At 43.0% G+C, this 19199-nt stretch overlaps 1 protein-coding gene across 2 annotated transcripts in view; it reads left to right on the top strand.

Moving 5' to 3' along the window:
* The first annotated feature begins 624 nt into the window (after positions 1-624).
* Positions 625-19199, top strand: part of LOC122931929 — a 79749-nt gene continuing 61174 nt past the window's right edge. Inside the window, exon 1 of one of the 2 annotated variants that reach the window (XM_044286019.1) lies at positions 625-674. Coding sequence is in view for 1 of the 2 variants with exons in the window: in XM_044286017.1 (XP_044141952.1) it covers positions 699-719 (21 nt within the window). In the remaining variant the exon portion in view is untranslated. Of the gene's footprint in view, positions 720-19199 lie in introns of both variants that reach the window. The other variant, XM_044286017.1, reaches the window with a different exon arrangement.

Genomic DNA, 19199 nt, shown 5'->3' with positions numbered 1-19199 from the left:
AAATTTTATCTGCCACTTAAAACCAGATTGAAACACATCTCCTTTTTTCCTAATCTGGTTTTATTTTCTGATTACAGATTTTTGTATTCTATTTTCTGAACATGATTATGGAGGTGGCCATCTTGCCTGAGCTGTTCTTAACACCATTGAGAAAGCAGCCCCATGGTCCATAGACACAAGGGTCTGGAGCTGACCCTATTGACTTCTATGGGAGAATCTTCTAGACATGTTCTTTGACCTGTGCAGAGGTCATTGTACAAGGAAAGAGTATATAAGCTTTGACAATGACCTACTTCTAATCCTGCCTGTAATGATATCACCTCTGTTTATACATAAGCAGATAACTGCAGTAAAGTGACCAAGAAGTGGTGGCTATTGCTATTCTTGGTGGTCAGTGTTTTGCATCAGTATACGGTCAAATATTGATTGTGCGAAAGAGTCCTTAAGTGTCCATATAAAGTGTATCCAATACATTCTTGCAGAACAATACAAAGTGGTCATGTAAGTCTAGAATGCAGTCACATGCATTGTTTTCTAGTCTACAAGTGGTAGGGCAGAGGGTGGGGCGTTGAGGAAGTCTTTGAAAGGAAAGGATGGATTAGTTCCATTATTATTACAGCACAGTGTCGCTCCAGGCGTGGTGCAGCTGCTTCTCCATACTCGGCATCTCTTGAGTACGTGAGTGTTATTCTGCATATATGGTTTACCAAGCTCAGGAGGTGAGAAATCCAGGAAACTAGAGGAGCACACATCTGTCAGTCTATAATGTCTATCTCTAATTCAGTGTAGGACACAATAGGATGGGTTGACTGTCTCTGATCCTAAATGACAGCATAGCTATAGTCATGGGGATATTTGTTCTTTTCATATGATTATACTGTATATTGAGTTTTTTCTTTTACATTGCCTATATGTGAATAGCTTTTATTATGGATTTAGTAGACAATGGGGAAGATTTACAAAGCTAAATGAGACAGAATTTGCCCCATAAAACTGGGGTATATGTCATGTACCTGATTTATTATGTTTTACACCATTTTTACACTGCAATGTTTTTTTTTTTTGAAAAGTCTCTTAAAAAAATAGGAGTAGTTTGGAAAAGGGTACAACCAAAAAGTGCGGTTGTGATGAGGTTCCGACACGGCCATGCTGCAGTCTAGACCCATGGAGCTATACAGGCTGCGTCACCATTATCAATGCAGGTCCTAGTTAGTTAATCGGAGCCCACTGCAGGTCATACGGCTATGCCTTGTGGTCGAATACTAAAAATGCGCCAAATTTTGGCACACAGTATTGACCTAAAGCAAGAAACTAAAAGGAGGTGTAAAAAAGAAAAAAAGTGTATAATATGTCATGAGATTCTGTGATACATTTGATGCATGTTCTGACTGATCTCGTTCTAAGCCATCTAAATGTGAGACACTGATGATAACTCTGCCCCAATATTTGTGTTATTGTTGAGACGCAAGATGTAAAGGAAAAAAAATATTTGGAACACTGATTTTTCATAGTAAAAGGGTATTTGGTTCAGGTTTGGTAATGTAGATATGTGGAGGACAGGGACTTAATTATAATAATAAATAAGTAATTAAATATTGCATTCTCAATTTTCATTATTCCGTTCCATTTGTCCACTTTTTGTTGTAAGGGCTCATGCGAGCCCTTACACGAAGCTACTTTTTGTCCGCGTTGAATCCGCATTTTTTGCGGATGGGATGCGGACCCATTCACTTTAAAGGGGCCGCAAAAGATGGAGATAGCACACCTCGTGCTATCCGCATCCGTATGTCCTTTCCATTGCATCCGCAAAAATATAAAACATGTCCTTTTATTGTCGCATTAAGGACAAGGATAGGACTGTTCTATTATGGGCTGGACGTTCAGTTCCACAAAATGCAGAATGCATGCGGCCGGTACTTGTGTTTTGCAGATCTGCAATTTACGGAGCGCAAAACAGGCAACAGTCATGTGCATGAGCCCTAATTAAACTTGCTGCTATTGTTCATACAGATTAACCCTTTCACCCCTGGGAATGTTTTCACTTTTATGCAATTCTGCCTTCTAAGGCTTCCTTTACACTTAAAATTATTCTGTAGTATTTTTCCCAATAAAAAATTGCCATAGAAAGTGGCATTTTGTTTTGTTTGTTTAAAAAAACAAAAAATTTTAAGTGTGTTCTTCTTTTAGGCATTTTTATCACTATGGAGATGGAAAATATCAAAAAAAAATCTAATGCTTCAACATGCTGCGCTTTAAAAAAAAAAATGGCCACCAAACTGAAAAAAATGCTACTGGCAAAAAACACTTGTGTGCCCTGCATTTCATATTTTCCATAGACTTTCAGCTAATATCTGGAGCTGACGTTTTTCAGCAAGAAATACACGAAAAATCACAGATGAAAAAAATGCCACAAAGGCTACATGCACACGAACGTTGTTTGTTTCCATGTCCGTTCCGTTTTTTTTGCGGATAGGATGCGGACCCATTTATTTCAATGGGTCCGCAAAAAATGCGGACAGCACACCGTGTGCTGTCCGTATCAGTATGTCCGTTCCGTAGCCCCGCAAAAAAAATAGAACATGTCCTATTTTTGTCCGTTTTAGGCATTGTTGCAATGGATCCGCAAAAAAAAAAAAAAAACGGATGGCATATGGATTTCACTCCTAAGGGTGCATTCACACAACCGTATGTATTTTGCGGTCTGAAAAACGCAGATCCTCAAAAAATACAGATTATGTCCATATGATATCCATGTTGCATCTGTTTTTCTTGCGGACCCATTGTAACAATGTCTATTCTTGTCTGGAAAACTAACAAGAATAGGACATGTTCTATCATTTTTACAGGGCTGCGGAACTGACATATGATGTACTGTCTGCACACGGTGTATTTTGTGTGGCCCCATTGAAATGAATGCGTATTGGATTTGGAGATAAAATACAGGTCAAAAAACAAAGTCGTGTGAATGGGGCCTAAGCGTGATTTTTTTTTTTTTTCTTAGTTTACTCCAAATTTTATTTGTAGATCTTATTTAGGGAATGATGGTTAGAAACAGGGGGAAATTTTTTTTTTTTTTTTCTGGGTTTTCAAATATTTCACCCAAAAATATATCGTGTCAATCCCCTGTGCATGTCAAATCTGTACATTGTGTAACATATACATCGCTATAGTGCCAGCAATAAAGACTCCATTATAGTTTTACATGCATCTCCTTCCTTTTACTTTAGATGCAGCCTCTGTACATGCATGATAATCATCCAGGTACAGAATGGATGTAGTAAAGGCATAAAAGCAAATAGGATCTGGGTCAAACAGACAAAAAGTGATGGCTGTGGGCAATTATTGGATGGGAAATTGAGTGAAATTAGTGTATTAATTCATGATGTTCACTATGCCTAATGTGTTTATGTCAAGCAGGATGTCTAATACTAGTGTGTGTCGATTCAAAGAGGTGTGCACTTCATATATTATGAATATAATGATCACGATAATGAAACTATTGCTATAATACTATTAAAGCCTCATTCACACGTCAGTGTTTCACAGACGTGCGCTGTACATGTTCTTCACGGACAGCACACGTCCCCATTCATTTTAATGTGTGTATTCAGACATCAGTGTTTTAGCACGGTCCATGGGTCAGTGATTTTAGCATGGATGCATGCTCTATTTTGTCCGTGTTCATGGAGCCATCAAGTCCATTGTAGTCTATGTGTCCGTGAAAACCACGGATGCCATCCGTGTTGCATCTGTGTTTCACGGATTATTAAGAATAGATGATTTAAAAATTATTTTTCAGCTGTTCAGTATCAGTGAAACACTGATGCAACACGGACAGCAAAAAACTGACTCACAGACCCAAAACGGATCCTTCACGGACGCATCACTGACCACCTGCTCACGGATTTGAGCACAGACGTGTGAATGAAGCTTAACCTATATTGATAAAATAATTGTTAGTATCCTATAGACCCTGCCTAAATCTTCAATACCTATGTCATCTGTACATCACAATATCACAGAAATGCTGCAGTTATGCAAAATCGCTGTAAAAATGCTGCTTTGTTGCCACATTTTTGTATTAGTGTTCTTGACTTGATTTTAGCATAAATAGCTTCAGAAAAACAATTAGACAAATCCTTACCAACTTGAGAAGCAGTTTTGTAATTTAAAAAAAGTACAAAATCAACAAATAAAGTATACAGCAAAAATAATCATAATCACTTGCCCTACACATTTAAGAAAAATAATTAAAAGACAGTTACACTTTAAAACTTTTTCTTCCAAATGCACACATGCTCTGGAAGTGATATCTAATGGAGCTTCAGTTGGCCTGTGAGTTACGGGGCCATTTCTGTGATATGCTAGAAGCCAGTTCTGTCAACTAGTGATGTTGGACCTTGGGCCGGTAGTGGCTAGCCCAATAAAAAGAATGGCAGTGGGCAGGAGGCTAGAAGGCTGGACATCAGCCCGGAGGCTAGAAGGCTGGACATCAGGCCTGAGGCAAAGCTGTGCAGAGGTTCACCTAGTGTGCTTGAGTGAGTCTCTGGAGGGGAGCTTGCTGCTTTGCTGAGAAAGGCCTAGTTGAACTTGTCATGGAAAAGAAACGGAAACCCACACCAAAAACTGTGTTTGACTTGGTGTAGTCAGAATGATAAAGCCCCTGAGCCATTGGATGAGCCTCCAAGGATGGAGAAACTCTGTGAGGAGTTGGGGCACATGTAGACAGAGTGATGGAGATGAAAGAAAACGCTAAAGCCTCAACTGCTGCATTAGAAGCAAAAAAGAAGGATACAGAAGGGAGTAGCAAGTGAGGAGGGCTGTTTAGCACTGGTGGAGGTGGAATGTGGATGCGGGAAAGCAAACCAATGGGAAACATCACATTTTTTACTAGGCCAAGGGACATTGGTTCCAAGCCATGATATACAGTACAAGGGTGAAGAGGCCTTTGCGCAACAGACTGCTTTAAAATGTGTTGCGGGCAGTGGGTGTGGAACCAATGTGCCAACTAACTGGTTTGACTTAGGTCTAAGCCTAAGGGCGTGATCGGGGTTTCGCCTGGTGTTCATCCTTTCACCCTTATACAGGGATCTTGCCCTTTCAGCAGGGGAGCCACCAGGCTACTGTCTCTTGGAATAGTCCCAGTGTAGTTGGCAGTGCAAGGCACCAAGTGGTCATGCTATATTCCTAGTTAGGAAACAGGCAGTGGCCAGGGCAGGCAGCATATGTAGGAATCTGTAAAAACAAGTCCAAGGTCAGGGGAGGCAGCAAAGGGTCAATATGTTGAACAAGCTAAGGTCAGGACTTGCAGCAGAAGGTCAGAGTTGGTAGATAAGTAGAGGTCGGTACATAGATAGACAAACAGAACAGCACACCTTCATTGGTTGCTAGGAAACTAAGAAAGCTATAGTTTACACACCCTCCTCTAGGGAAAGGTGCCTAAAATATCCTGAAGTGTCCAGCTATTGGCTGGAGGAAACTAGGGTGCACACCCCATAGAGACAGCCTGGGAGCCTTCACAGGGAAGTGCTGGCTGCGGCCTGCAGAAGCCATGTGGGACGCGGGTGGCCAGACTCTCTGCTGGAAAGCAGCAAGGGCAATCAAGTCTGGGTTGCCAGAAAAGAAGGGGAAGAGCCGTAAGTTTGGCGCCCAAACCTGCCCAATACCGGCCCAAATTTACTCAGTATTAAGACAGTTTTAAGCCACAGGTAAAAAGGAATTTGTGTCGGCCAACTCCACAGGAAAAACATGTTGGGGTGGGGGGGCAACTGCATGCAGCTGACTGAATACAGCCACCTGCTGCAACAGTGACCGACCTTATCCATTGAGATACTGTCATATATTAATTTGGATAATATTAACAAAACTGCTAATTAGGGGGGTTTATTATTTAACTAGCAGAAGGACCAGGCTTCACATGGGTATATTTCATCTATTTCATTTAATTTTTGTGTGTGTCGTTAAAAGATATCGACAGTTTCCACTATAACAGTGACAGCTACAGTACCCTGCCCTTTTGACAGTGACCTCCACAGCAGCCTGCCCCCTTAACAGTAACAGCCACAGCGCCCTCCCCTTTAACAGTGACCACCACAGCGGCTGTCCCTTTATTAGTGACCTTCACAGTACCCCATCTCGTTAACAGTGATTTCCACAATAACCTGCCCCCTTAACAGTGACCTCTAAAGACCTCTGTTCCCTTAAAATGTACAACACTCTGCCCCCTTAACAGTGACCTCTAAAGCACCACGCCCCTTAACACTGACCTCCATAGTGGACCGTCCCCTTAACTGTGACCTCCACAGTTCCCTGTCCCCTTAACAGTGACCCCCACAGTATCCCGCCCCCTTATCAGTGACCTCCACAGCAGCCCGCCCCTTTTACAGTGACCTCCACAGCATCCCGCCCCCTTAACAGTGACTTCCACAGCAGCTCGCCCCTTTCTCAGTGACTTCCACAGTGGCTGCCCCTTTATTAGTGACCTCCACAGTACCCCATCTCCTTAACAGTGATTTCCACAACACCACGTCCCCTTAACAGTGGCCTCAACAGCAATCTGTCCCTTAACACTGACCTCTATAGCGGACCGTCCCCTTAACTGTGACCTCCACAGCAGCCTGCACCTAGAGTGCTGTTTTAGGCCGGACAGTCCAGCTTTCAGACTCCCTGTTCTCCGTCCGGCGCAGGTCCCGGACGGACACAGGGATGTCCTTTTGAACAGCTCACTCTCAGACAGCAGCACTGTGCTGTCTGAGCGTGATCTGCAGGGAGAAAGTCACCCTCACTTCCACTCCTGCAGCTGACAGAAGTTGATTTTTACCTTCATTTTTACAATCCCCGTCGGCTGCAAAGTGGGAGGGGGCATGGCTTATTGGGACCTGGAGGCGGGGTTTTTAGGTCCGTTTTTTGAGGGTGGCCTGAATGGCCACCCTACCTGCCCCTGAACTGTGACCTCCACAGCACTCTGCTCCCTTAACAGTGTCATCCACAGCGCCCTGCCCCTTTAAAGGGAATCTGTCACCTAGTTTGAGCATATTGAACTGTTAACATAGCAATGTTCACTAAAGTACCTTCATTCCAGCATGGGTCTTCTTCCTTTTATTCAAGTTTTCATTTTGATAAAAAAGTGATTTTTCAGATATGCTAATTAACCTTCAAGGTGCCCAGAGGGGCGTTATTCCTCTCCTCTAGTGCCCAGTAACGCCCCCTGCAGTGCCCGGCCGGCCTTTATTTCAAGCCCAGCACGCCTCCTCATAAATAAATTTACTCCCGCATCCGAGCTGAACGCTGCCGCCCCCTCCGCTACGTCATGTAATTTATTCACCCCACGATCCTTGCGTCCTCCTTTCTTGCCCCTGAAATCTCGCGCAGCCGCAGTATCGCTGACTGCCTGCGTCTGTCCGATCCTACGGCTCCTAAGGCAATGGCGCTCTGATTACGTCACTGGGCTTAGCGTGACCCTATTGAGGCTGTTGCCCTCAGGAGCCGTAGGATCGGACAGGCGCAGGCAGTTGGCGTTTCGTCTGGTGACCAACCACTCCCCTCTCAAATGGATGAGCCAGGCCAAGGACAGAAATGCCCGGGTCACCCAGTGGTTTCTGTCTTTGCAAAATTTCTAATTTTCGGTGGAACACAGGGCAGGCCGGTTACTAGGAAACACGGATGCCCTATACCGGGAAAACTGTTTAATGTGTGTCCACACCCTCAGGGTTGAACGAAGGGGGGAGATATGTAGGAAGGAACAAGGGGCAATCATTGATGGTCGATACGTGTCACCAAGGTTCCTGGCCTCGGTGAGGTAAGAGCCATTTTTTTTCCTGAAGTGTCAGTATTGCAGATTGCAGACTGTCACTTCAGCTGTTTAGAATGGCTGTTAAGCTGATCTGTGACGGCTCTTACGTTCCAGGCCAAGTCTTGGCAGGCTTATAAAAGCAGTCAGCACTATCAGGTGGTGTGGATTTTCCTCCTCTGAAGCTGTGGAGTCCTCTAGGCTGAAGACTGCAAACAGGCGTGCAGGCCGCCTGGAAGCCTGCCAGTGAACTATTCTGTGGCTGAGCATTCAACCAGGTGTGAACCGACACCTAGGATTCCAGGGAACATTGTGTTGTTTTTGCTGTGTGTGAACAAGAACCAAGACTGTTATGTTTTACTGAGTGTGAATAAAACTATGAAGTTTGATTTACAACCTGGTTCCTTGCCTCTATACTGCATCCGCTAACCTGTCTACCATAGCAAATCCCCACACCACAAAAGGGTGGTGATATACACATAGAATTATTTTTGAATTCAGCCATTAGAGACCTCTGTGATCTATCAAAGATACTCATACACAAAAACTATACATATAAAGAAATGGAAGGCCTGAAGAATTTAGGCGATAATAAGAACCTGATAATAAAACCCAGCGTAATCAGGTTAGGGACATCTTAAATCCGTATTGGTCCCTCCTCAAAACAGATCCTGACCTAAAAGACTATTTAGCGGATACTACCTCTATTACATTTCGTAGGGGTAGAAATATTGGGGACACTCTTGTACATAGTCATTATGATCTCCCAATAAAAGAAACCTGACTAGGGTGACTAGGAGGTTCCAGACATGGGATCGCCCCTATCGGGGCGACCATTCAGTTTTTAAGCAGGTATTAAATAGAAATAGGAAAAGAGGTAGGGATATTTTCTTTTATTTTTCTTAATCTCCTATATAATATCTATTAGTAGGAGGTTGTACCAAGCGATTTTACATTATCTTGATATTAAAAGTTAAGTTTTAGTGGTGTTTTTTCTGTGATACTTATTTCTTCTTACTCCACTGTGTCTGCTATCTGACCATCTGACGGTTGACTAGTCAGAGCTGTAACTGAACTCCTATAGCAATTCCCCAAGGACTCAATCTCAAAAATAACTACTATGTAGAACAATCTAATTGGCATGCTATATTACCTAATGAAGGGCCTCTGAGGTTTTGAAATTATATGATTTAGGGTCCATTCACACATCCGCAACCGTTTGAGCAAATTGTGTCCGGCACTATAATAGAAATGCCTTTTCTTGTCCATGACTGCGGACAAGAATAGGACATATTAAATTTTTGGGCGGGGGAGCGGAACGGAAGTGTGGATGCGGACAGCAGACTGTGTGCTGTCCGGCATCCTTTGTGGCCCCATTGAATATGAGTGGGTCCACACCCGTTCTGCAAAAACATTTGGTCCATGTTCTGTGTATTTAACCCACTGTGATCTACTTTACAAAATTTTCAGCATATGTGTGTGTATATTTGATGAATAACATATTTTATCAAATAACATTATTTCCCTAAAATTCTACCAGGATGATGTATTTTGAGCAGCTTCCTCAAGGCTCCATCTATTGTCAGTTTTTGCCTGATTTCAGTTAAAAAAAGGGACTGCATTAGCTAAAATGACATAATGTTCTTTCATACTCAGGAGCACTGCATTCTGTCCTGCAACCTCTAATTACGTATATGCAGGGGCATAACTAGATTCATATGGGCTCCAGGAGAATTTTTGAACCTTCCACCTCAATACCTTTACCACCAGTATGTTGCTCAGATACGCATGACCCAGTGGTATTGCTACAGTCTATAGACATAAGTCCCTGACAATACAGTCTTACAGCTAACATATAACACCAATATACAAGTAAAAATATCACTATACTGCTACAGTAGAAAAAACTGTTTACTTAGGTCAATATTACCAGTAATAAGACTGTATAAGGGGCAAATAATACTGCATAAAAAACACTGTACTAAGACCAATATTACCACCAAACAGTCAAAGGCGGACTGGAAACATAAAGTGGCCCTGGAAAAAATACTAAAGTGGCCGCGTTTTGTAGTCAGGTCCAATTGATGGAAGGCAGGGCCAGCAATACCATATTGTGGCACATTTATATCACCCCAACAGAGCCAAATAGCACAGTCCCTTAGGGTACTTTGGAGGTTGGGACCCCAGTTGTTCATGACGCCAGCACCGTTAGGTGCAAATGAAGGTGGTAGAAAGGATGAGGAGTCAATTGTTGTAAACCCGGCATGCTCAACCTGCGGCCCTCCAGCTGTTGCAAAACTACAACTCCCAGCATGCCTGAACAGTCTATAACTATCAGCCTACAGCAGGGCATTGTGGGAGTTGTATTTTTACAACAGCTGGAGGGCAGCAGGTTGAGCATGCCTGTTGTAAACAACAGAACTTTTACTTGATCAATTGTCTCCAGGTAGTCAGTACAGTTCATGTATATGGCAAAGCAATAAATCCAAATATTGGTTCAGCTGTATTCCATATAACAGGCTTGGCAATTGTAATTTGAGGAGTTTTCCTTCTCTCTATATCTGTATATACCATGTCTACACTCTAGGTACTAAATATAACTCTTACTGGTCAGTAGCAATCCACAGGGCTGTCTCTCTAATGGCAGGCATCAGTCTTTTGCTCCATTCTTGGGAAAGGATGCTCACTGAAGAATTACGGTCCATTATGTCCATAGAGGCATGTGGTGAAGGATACCTCTGCGCACTAATCATCCGGCTGTTCCCAGGTACTTTTAGTTTCCTCCTGGTCGCTGTCGCTTGTGAAGTCCATTGGCTAATATTAGCTCTAACCTCCACTAGACTTTTTCTATATTCAGATGTAGACTCACTGGTCTGTGCTTTGCTGCTGTAATACTGTTCTCTATACTCCCTTGGCTTGATCAGGGCCAAGGGGCTAAAATAGCAGCTACATTGTGGACTAGGCCTGTTCTGCTCCTCCATTAACTTCCTTGCTTCTACTCTCCTGTTCTCTCTTGTTCTACACTTTTTCTACACTGCCTAGACACCCCCCCAGAAATATATAAGTGGCGCCAGCACCACCTAGGGGCGAATAGATGTAATGACACTCCAACAGCCTGTTAATAGGAATTACAGGAGTATACAGAAATACATTTGATAAGCATATACAAAAGTTTGAAGTGTTCATGACCATCACTGAGTGGGACACTGCAATAAGCACTTACTTAAAGGAGCTGTCTCACTTCAGTAAGGAGCATTCATCATGTAGAGAAAGTTAAAGGGGTTCTGCACTTTCATTTAACTGATGATCTATCCTCTGGATAGATCATCAGCTTCTGATCGGCGGGGGTCTGACACCCGGGACCCCCGCCGATCAGCTGTTTGACAAGGCAGCGGTGCTCCAGCAGCGCCGCGGCCTTCTCACTGTTTACCGCGGCGCTCCTGGAGCGCCGCTGCCTTCTCATACAGCTGATCGGCGGGGGTGTCGGACCCTCGCCGATCAGAAGCTGATGATCTATCCAGAGGATAGATTATCAGTTAAATGAAAGTGCAGAACCCCTTTAATACAAGCCACTTACTAATATATTGTTATTCATATCCTCCTCTGCTGGCTGGCGGGTGGTTATGCTTGCACCACTGATGGATTGCAGGGTGGTCTGTAACTATGGAAACGAGCAGTGTATAATGCGATGGAAAAATGAATCCAGGCAGCAAAGGAAGCAATATGGACAATCCGAATACATTAGTAAGTGCCTTGTATTAACGCTCTCTACATAATAAATGCCACTTACTGAAGTGAGACAACCCCTTTAAGGAATCTGATTAGTAACTATTCTTTTATAAAGAAGCAGAAACGATTGCAGTGACATTTGGATATAATAATTAAAATTATGTTGGGAAATGAGAACAACTGAACAGATAATATAATAAGATCAGCGAAGAAGTTAATGCCAAGTCATAATTTGTATCACCTGTGCTCTGTCCCTTGGAACTTCACTAGTGACTTAGTAATCCCTATGGATCTAGTTAACCTGATCATGAAGGAAAATTCATACACGAAACAACAAAGAAACATAGAAGTCATAGAGTGTTAACACAGAGTAATACGTCTATGCTGAATAAGGAATCATCGCAAGGACTGCAGCTCACAAGACGAACATAACACTACAGTTGTAACACCCCAGAGTAGTGTTACCACTTCTGCACCTTGCTACTGTCTTTATTGATCTATTATTCCAGGTCCTCCACACTGTGCATTTCTAATGTTATGTAACTGTTCATATGTAATGTGCCTAGTCCACCAGCAGGTGGCAGCAAAAAGGGCAGAGCTATATTTAGATACAATGGAACCTTCTATTCAATTCTACCCTCCCCTCTGGAGAGAGGTGGGTGAGTCCTACTTCAGTCTAGTTTACCCCCTGCTAGGGGAAGGGTGTGCAGGGGCATGTCTCTGCTGGAAGTGCCCAAGCCAGCCAGAGCACCCTAAGCTCTGCTGGCCATACAGGCCAAAGCTTGAAGCCTCAGGAGCCAGGAGGAAAGTTCCCTGGCATAACCTAGAGTCAGACTACAAAGTGAAGTGCAGCATACAGAAGAAGCTGAGTTATACAGCCAGCCTGTCAGTACAGCAAATTCAGAGAGAAACAGATGTAGCAGAGTGGAGTTTGCCAGCCAGTTTCATGCTAAAGCCTGCTGGAACCAAGACAAAGCCTGTAAACCGTTTTGGAGCAAATTTATGCAAAGTAAAGCTGCCATTGAACTTCATCTCAAGCTCTGGACTCCAGTTATTCTTTTATCCCTCAATTATTCCCCCTATTTATTGCTTTGAAGCTAAAGTCTGGGGTCCAACCGTGTCCAGGTAGGAGCACCGTGACACACATAGAGACATTTTAGGCCGCACTATACCACTCGGCATTTCCTATACCTGGGACGCGCAACATAGAGGGCCCAAGGGGGAGGCACCCGTTGCACAGTTATAGTATTTACTTAAGAATATTGTGAAACTGGAGAAAGTAAATTGTAGGCCATGTTTCTCTGTCCAGGAAAGAGTAGCACACTTAAAGGGTTTCTACCACTTCGTTTGCCCCTATTTAGCTTTCAGACACTAGCGATCCGCTAGTGTCTGCTGTACCAAACAATCCTAATCTAACAGTTTTTTGTCCAGCCGTTTTGCTAAAAAAAGAACTTTTATGGATATGCTAATGAGTTTCTAGGTGCTATGCGGGCGTCTTTTCAGCACCTAGAGGCTCCGTCTACCTTCACATAATGCCGCCCAGCGCGTCCCTCCAGCACGCCCATCTCTGATGGAATCCGATCCTCCCTCTGTTCCAGCCGTACGAAATCTCGCGCCCGGGGCCGTGCGCGTCTGTTATCGGCGCAGGCGCAGTGAATGTCTGACCGCTGCCTGCTCAGACATCTCCGTGGAGATGTCTGAGCAGGCAGTGGTCAGACATTCACTGCGCCTGCGCCAATTACAGACGCGCACGGCGCAGGCGCGAGATTTCGTGGAGATGTCTGAGCAGGCAGCGGTCAGACATTCACTGCGCCTGCGCCGATTACAGACGCGCACGGCGCAGGCGCGAGATTTCGTATGGCTGGAACAGAGGGAGGATCGGATTCCATCAGAGATGGGCGTGCTGGAGGGACGCGCTGGGCGGCATTATGTGAAGGTAGACGGAGCCTCTAGGTGCTGAAAAGACGCCCGCATAGCACCTAGAAACTCATTAGCATATCCATAAAAGTTCTTTTTTTAGCAAAACGGCTGGACAAAAAACTGTTAGATTAGGATTGTTTGGTACAGCAGACACTAGCGGATCGCTAGTATCTGAAAGCTAAATAGGGGCAAACGAAGTGGTAGAAACCCTTTAAAGGGGTTGTCTCACTTCAGCAATTAGCATTTATCATGTAGAGAAAGTTAATACAAGGCACTTACTAATGTATTGTGTTTGTTTTTACTAATGTATTTTTTTGTTTTTTCATATTGCCTCCTTTCGATCACATTATACACAGCACGTATCCGTAGTTATTACCACCGTGTAATCCAGCAGCGGTGGATAGGTAAAGGTGTTGGCCTATGCGCACTTCCAGCCTTTCCCTATAGTGTGTAAGCACAGCCACCACTGCTGGATTACACGGTGGTAATAACCACGGATACGTGCTTTGTATAATGTAAGGGAAAGGAGGCAATATGGACAAACACAATGCATTAGTAAGTGCCTTGTATTAACTGCATGATAAATGCCATTTACTGAAGTGAGACAAACCCTTTAAGGCTACTTTCACACTAGCGTTCGGAGCGGGTCCGTCTGATGTTTCATCTGATGTCTGATGTTTCGTCTGATGTTTCATCTGATGTTTCAGACGGATCCGCTCCTATAATGCAGACGTTTGCATCTGTTCAGAACGGATCCGTCTGCATTATAACTTAGAAAATTTTCTAAGTGTGAAAGTAGCCTGAGCGGATCCGTTCAGAGTTTACATTGAAAGTCAATGGGGGACGGATCCGCTTGAAGATTGAGCCATATGGTGTCATCTTCAAGCGGATCCGTCCCATTGACTTCCATTATAAGTCGGAACGGATCCGCTCGCCTCCGCACGGCCAGGCGGACACCCGAACGCTGCTTGCAGCGTTCAGGTGTCCGCTCACTGAGCGGAGCGGAGGCTGAGCGCTGGCAGGCGGATGCATTCTGAGCGGATCCGCCTCCACTGAGAATGCATTAGGGCCAGACGGCTGCGTTCAGGGCCGCTTGTGAGCACCTTCAAACGGAGCTCACGAGCGGACACCTGAACGCAGGTGTGAAAGGAGCCTAAGCATTAATGTCTGGCATGAAATTTGCCAAATCGTAACCTCCTCATATTGTACATAATCTAAATTATAATTTAAAGGGTTGTCCTACCATAATGACCTATTGCCTATCTACAGGATAGGTGATAAATATCAGATTGCTAGGAAAAACCACAGAATCAATCCATAGTGCTTCCGTGGGCTTCCGATCCACGCCCCCATGTGCAGACCGCACATGGAGTATTGTGTATAGTTCTGATCACTAAAGTCAATGTAACCGGCGCAGTATATGCCTGAATATCGGTATTCAGAGGAATACCCCTGATGGAAAGCCCTGCGGAGGGTTAAAACCCAATGTGAATGCAGCCTAAAATAAAATGTTGTTTGTGCTGTCCGTGGAGAAAACAAACTGAACACGTCCGTGATTCACTGACGTGTGAATGAGCCCTTAGATGCATGTAGTGTGTGCGTGTATGTGCAGTTATCAATTCCCTAGGAATAGCATACACGAATGACACCATGGAGGATCATATAGCAGAATTGCATTTTTGTCCTAATGTGAACTCAAAGAGACATTGAAAGAGCTACTAAATACGCTCAGAGATATCATCTCTGACATAACCGAAGACGGCTGGTGCCTTATAATGGAATATTCTACTGTATAATATCAGAGACTGACTGAAAATGTCTGACTAATGGGGTTCTCTCACAAAGACCGATACTACTCCGTATGCACTACTCTCCCCACTCTGGACCCCACTATTCCAGGTAGCCTCGGATGATGGTGGTGGGACAGATGTGGCTGAAGTAGTCACAGTATCTCAGCCACCATAGGTTTTAGTGAGACATCTTCCTATTTGTCTGATATAATAAAGGTTTTACATAGTTTATAAAAACAATAATTATAATATAATGTGCTCTTCCACGCTTAGTATGCTTCCATCCAGACACAACATCCTGTCATTCTCTGCTAGGCTACAATTTCATCTTTTCACAGAGGTATAAAACACCTCAAGGCACTGAGAACCATTAACATGCGCTGTATTCAGGTACTTGGCGTTTCCTTTAAGGGCATACAAACGTGTAAGCATACCTCATGCATGTTCAGGCTTCCTTCACACAAATTTGTTGTGGCGTGTTTTACACACTAAAAAAATGCCACAAAAACTGCTAGCTTTTTTTTTTTTTGCATACTGCCTGTATTTTTCAGTGTCATTTTTATGTTAACACATGTTTGTATGATGTTTTTTTTTTCAGGACTTTTTTTCTCTATAGAGAAGGGAATATAAAAATCACCTAAAAAAAATCACCATGGTGTGGTTTAAAAAAAAAAAAAAAAAACGCCAGCAATACACGTGTCCTGCATTTCCTATTTACCATAGACTTTAAGGGCTCATGCACAAGACCAGGATCAGCCCAGAAAACAAGGTCACTATGATACAGTCAGTTCGGGTCAGGGGAGCTGCAGTCCGCAGGCCTATCATGAGCCCAAAACGATGTCAGTAGCTGACATTCATTCATATATTATTCCTTCTTGAAGTTATGGATTAATTACTATTAGTTTGCAATAAAGGTCCAGATGGTTGCTACCAGATGGGGGTGAATCCCAGCACAATCTGACACTGGCAGCACTGATTTGATAGTGTCAAACTATGCAGGGACCCCCCCCCCCCAACCGGTAGCACCCATCTGGACCTTCATTGCAGACTTCTGTTGATTAAAGGGAATTTGTCACCAACACTGTTTGCATAGACACATACATAACTGTGGTTTTCCTGATTAAAATGCTGTTTTTCTTTTGTTGATCTGAGGCTCCGTTCCCAAGTTATGATACTTTTTCTTAATATTCAAAGTAAGCCTTTGGTGCAATGAGGATTCCTGACTGGTACTTTGCTTGACAAATAAAATGTTAAAATGTAAAGGTTTAGACAATGGCAATTTCTTTTCCAGAAAGAGACCCACGTTTGTCTATAGTCTATTTAGCAGACACAGTAATCTTGCTCAAAGAGAACCGGACAGCAGGATCAACCCTATTATACTACACATACTCCTGATTAAACCGACACCTTTATCTTCCAAATCCATTTTGCTGTTGCTGAGATAACTTGCTTTTAATAAATATGCTTCTTCAGTGCACCAAGGGGTATGCCCTAGCTCTTCAGTGCACCAAAGCTTCTCCACTTTCCCTGCATTGCCATAGCCCCTTCACTTGCTTAGCAGGAGTCAGGACCAGGCATCTACATTGAGATCTTGCCTCGCCCTGTAATCCTGCACATGCGCCGTAGATGCGCATGTGCCAATGACAGAGTCCACAGCATATGCGTGGCATTGCAGGGCCAGGCAAGAGCACGATGAAGATGTATGGTCATGTCAGTCAAGGGAATGGGGATGTGGCTGTGTTGGGAAAGTGGAGGAGCTGCAGCGCACCAAGGAGCTAGGGCATTCCCCTCAGAATATTAATTAAACCTAAGATATCTCTGCCATCGCAAAACATACCTGGGTGGAAAAGGTATTATTGTACTTGGAATTGATAGGGTTGATTCTGCTGACTGGTCCTCTTTAATAAAAAGAACACTCTAATTGAGTGTTCATGCAACATAATACAAATACTGTAATCTAAAAGGAAGTTGCCCGATGACAGGTTCCCATACCAGCTACAGCCTCTACATGAGACCACATAACACACATCCCGGTTTAGAAATGCTTTATACTTTTTTTTAGGTCATTTACATGAAATGGTAGCGATATGGTATGTTTTTCACAGCTGGTGCCAGGCCCTGTGGTTTTGTTGCATACTATTTGTACAGTATGGGTGTATAATAAAAAAACAAAGAAGATCTGGGGGGAAATGCTCGGCCGGTGTCACTGCGATGTGTTTTTAATTTTCAGACAAGGAAAGCGTGCCTTGCTCCAATCGAGTATCCTTTTTTGTCCCTCGGGTGTCATTATTACTGCGTGCTTTGCCAACCTGCTGTCACCATGACAATGTCACTAGGATCATAAGCTGCTTCTGGAAAAACAAGGGATGACATCCACAGGGAGATGTCCCCATAGTGATTACTAGTGTTGATTGAGCACCAAAGTGCTCGTGTGCTCGAGTAGAACACTTTGCAATGCTCGGGTGCCGAGCACAATGGAAGTCAATGGCACCCCCTGCTCTGAAGAAGACTCTAGTTCGGCTTATGAGTCCCTGCTCTGACTCCATATATACAGTTGTGTTCAAAATTATTCAACCCCCACTGAAATTGAGTGTTTTGGCCAGTTTGACATTGATTTTGATCATTTCAGTCATCTTGTTTACAATTAAATCAAAGAGGCACTTGTAAGTCAGACAAATATAACATAACATTTATAATGAAATAACCACAAATATAGTTTCTGTGCTCACATCATTATCAGTTTTATTCAACCCCCAAGTCACATTCAATCTTAGTACTTAGTACAACATCCTTTTCCAGTTATAACAGCTTTTAAACGTGAAGCATAGCTGTGTCTTGCAGCGATCTACGGGTATCTTCGCCCATTCTTCATGGGTAAAAGCCTCCAGTTCAGTCACATTCTTAGGCTTGCGCGCTGCAACTGCTTTCTTTAAGTCCCACCAGAGGTTCTCAATCAGATTTAAGTCTGGTGACTGCGATGGCCACTTCAAAATGTTCCAGCCTTTAATCTTCAACCATGCTCTAGTGGACTTGGAGGTATGCTTGGGGTCATTGTCCTGTTGAAAGGTCCAACGTCTCCCAAGCCTCAGGTTTGTAACGGACTGCATCACATTTTCATCCAATATCTCCTGGTACTGAAGAGAATTCATGGTACCTTGCACACGCTGAAGCTTCCCTGTACCTGTAGAAGCAAAACAGCCCCAAAGCATGATTAACCCCCGCCATGCTTCACAGTAGGCAAGGTGTTCTTTTCTTCATAGGCCTTGTTCTTCCTCCTCCAAACATAGCGTTGATCCATGGGCCCAAACAGTTCTAATTTTGTTTCATCAGTCCACAGAACACTATCCCAAAACTTTTGTGGTTTGTCCACATGACTATATATATATATATATATATATATATATATTATCAAGTTTTTTTGTTTTTTTGTTTTAGTAATTACACATTTATTTGTGCCATACATTTTTTACAATTCCCAAAAAAAAATTATATAAATTTTATCTCTATTGTCAGGATTTGAACTCCCAACGTTGTACATTAGAGGCAAGGACCTTATCCACTTAGCTATAAAGCTGAATTCTAAACTGTGTTAGAATAAACCTCATAGTAGTTTCTGATGTAGTGTGTATTCCTATTCAGCAGAAGACTTATTTTATATTTCTGTTCAGGTTTCTATGTAGCTCTATAGTGTAGTGGTTAACATCCTTGTCTCTAATGTACAAGGTTGGGAGTTTGAATCCTGGCAAAACTTTTCAGAAATAGAGATTAAATTTATGTATTTTATATTTTTTTTAGAAATTGCAAAAAATGTATGGCACAAAATAAATGTGTAATTACAAAAAAAAAAATATATATATATATATATATATATATATATATACAGGTCCTTCAAAAAAAAAAATAGCATATTGTGATAAAGTTCATTATTTTCTGTAATGTACTGATAAACATTAGACTTTCATATATTTTCG

Source organism: Bufo gargarizans, chromosome 3 (genome assembly GCF_014858855.1).
Source record: "Bufo gargarizans isolate SCDJY-AF-19 chromosome 3, ASM1485885v1, whole genome shotgun sequence".
Taxonomy (NCBI): Eukaryota; Metazoa; Chordata; class Amphibia; order Anura; family Bufonidae; genus Bufo; species Bufo gargarizans.
The sequence above is the reverse complement of the archived record's forward strand: the minus strand, read 5'-3'. Positions and strand labels throughout refer to the sequence as shown.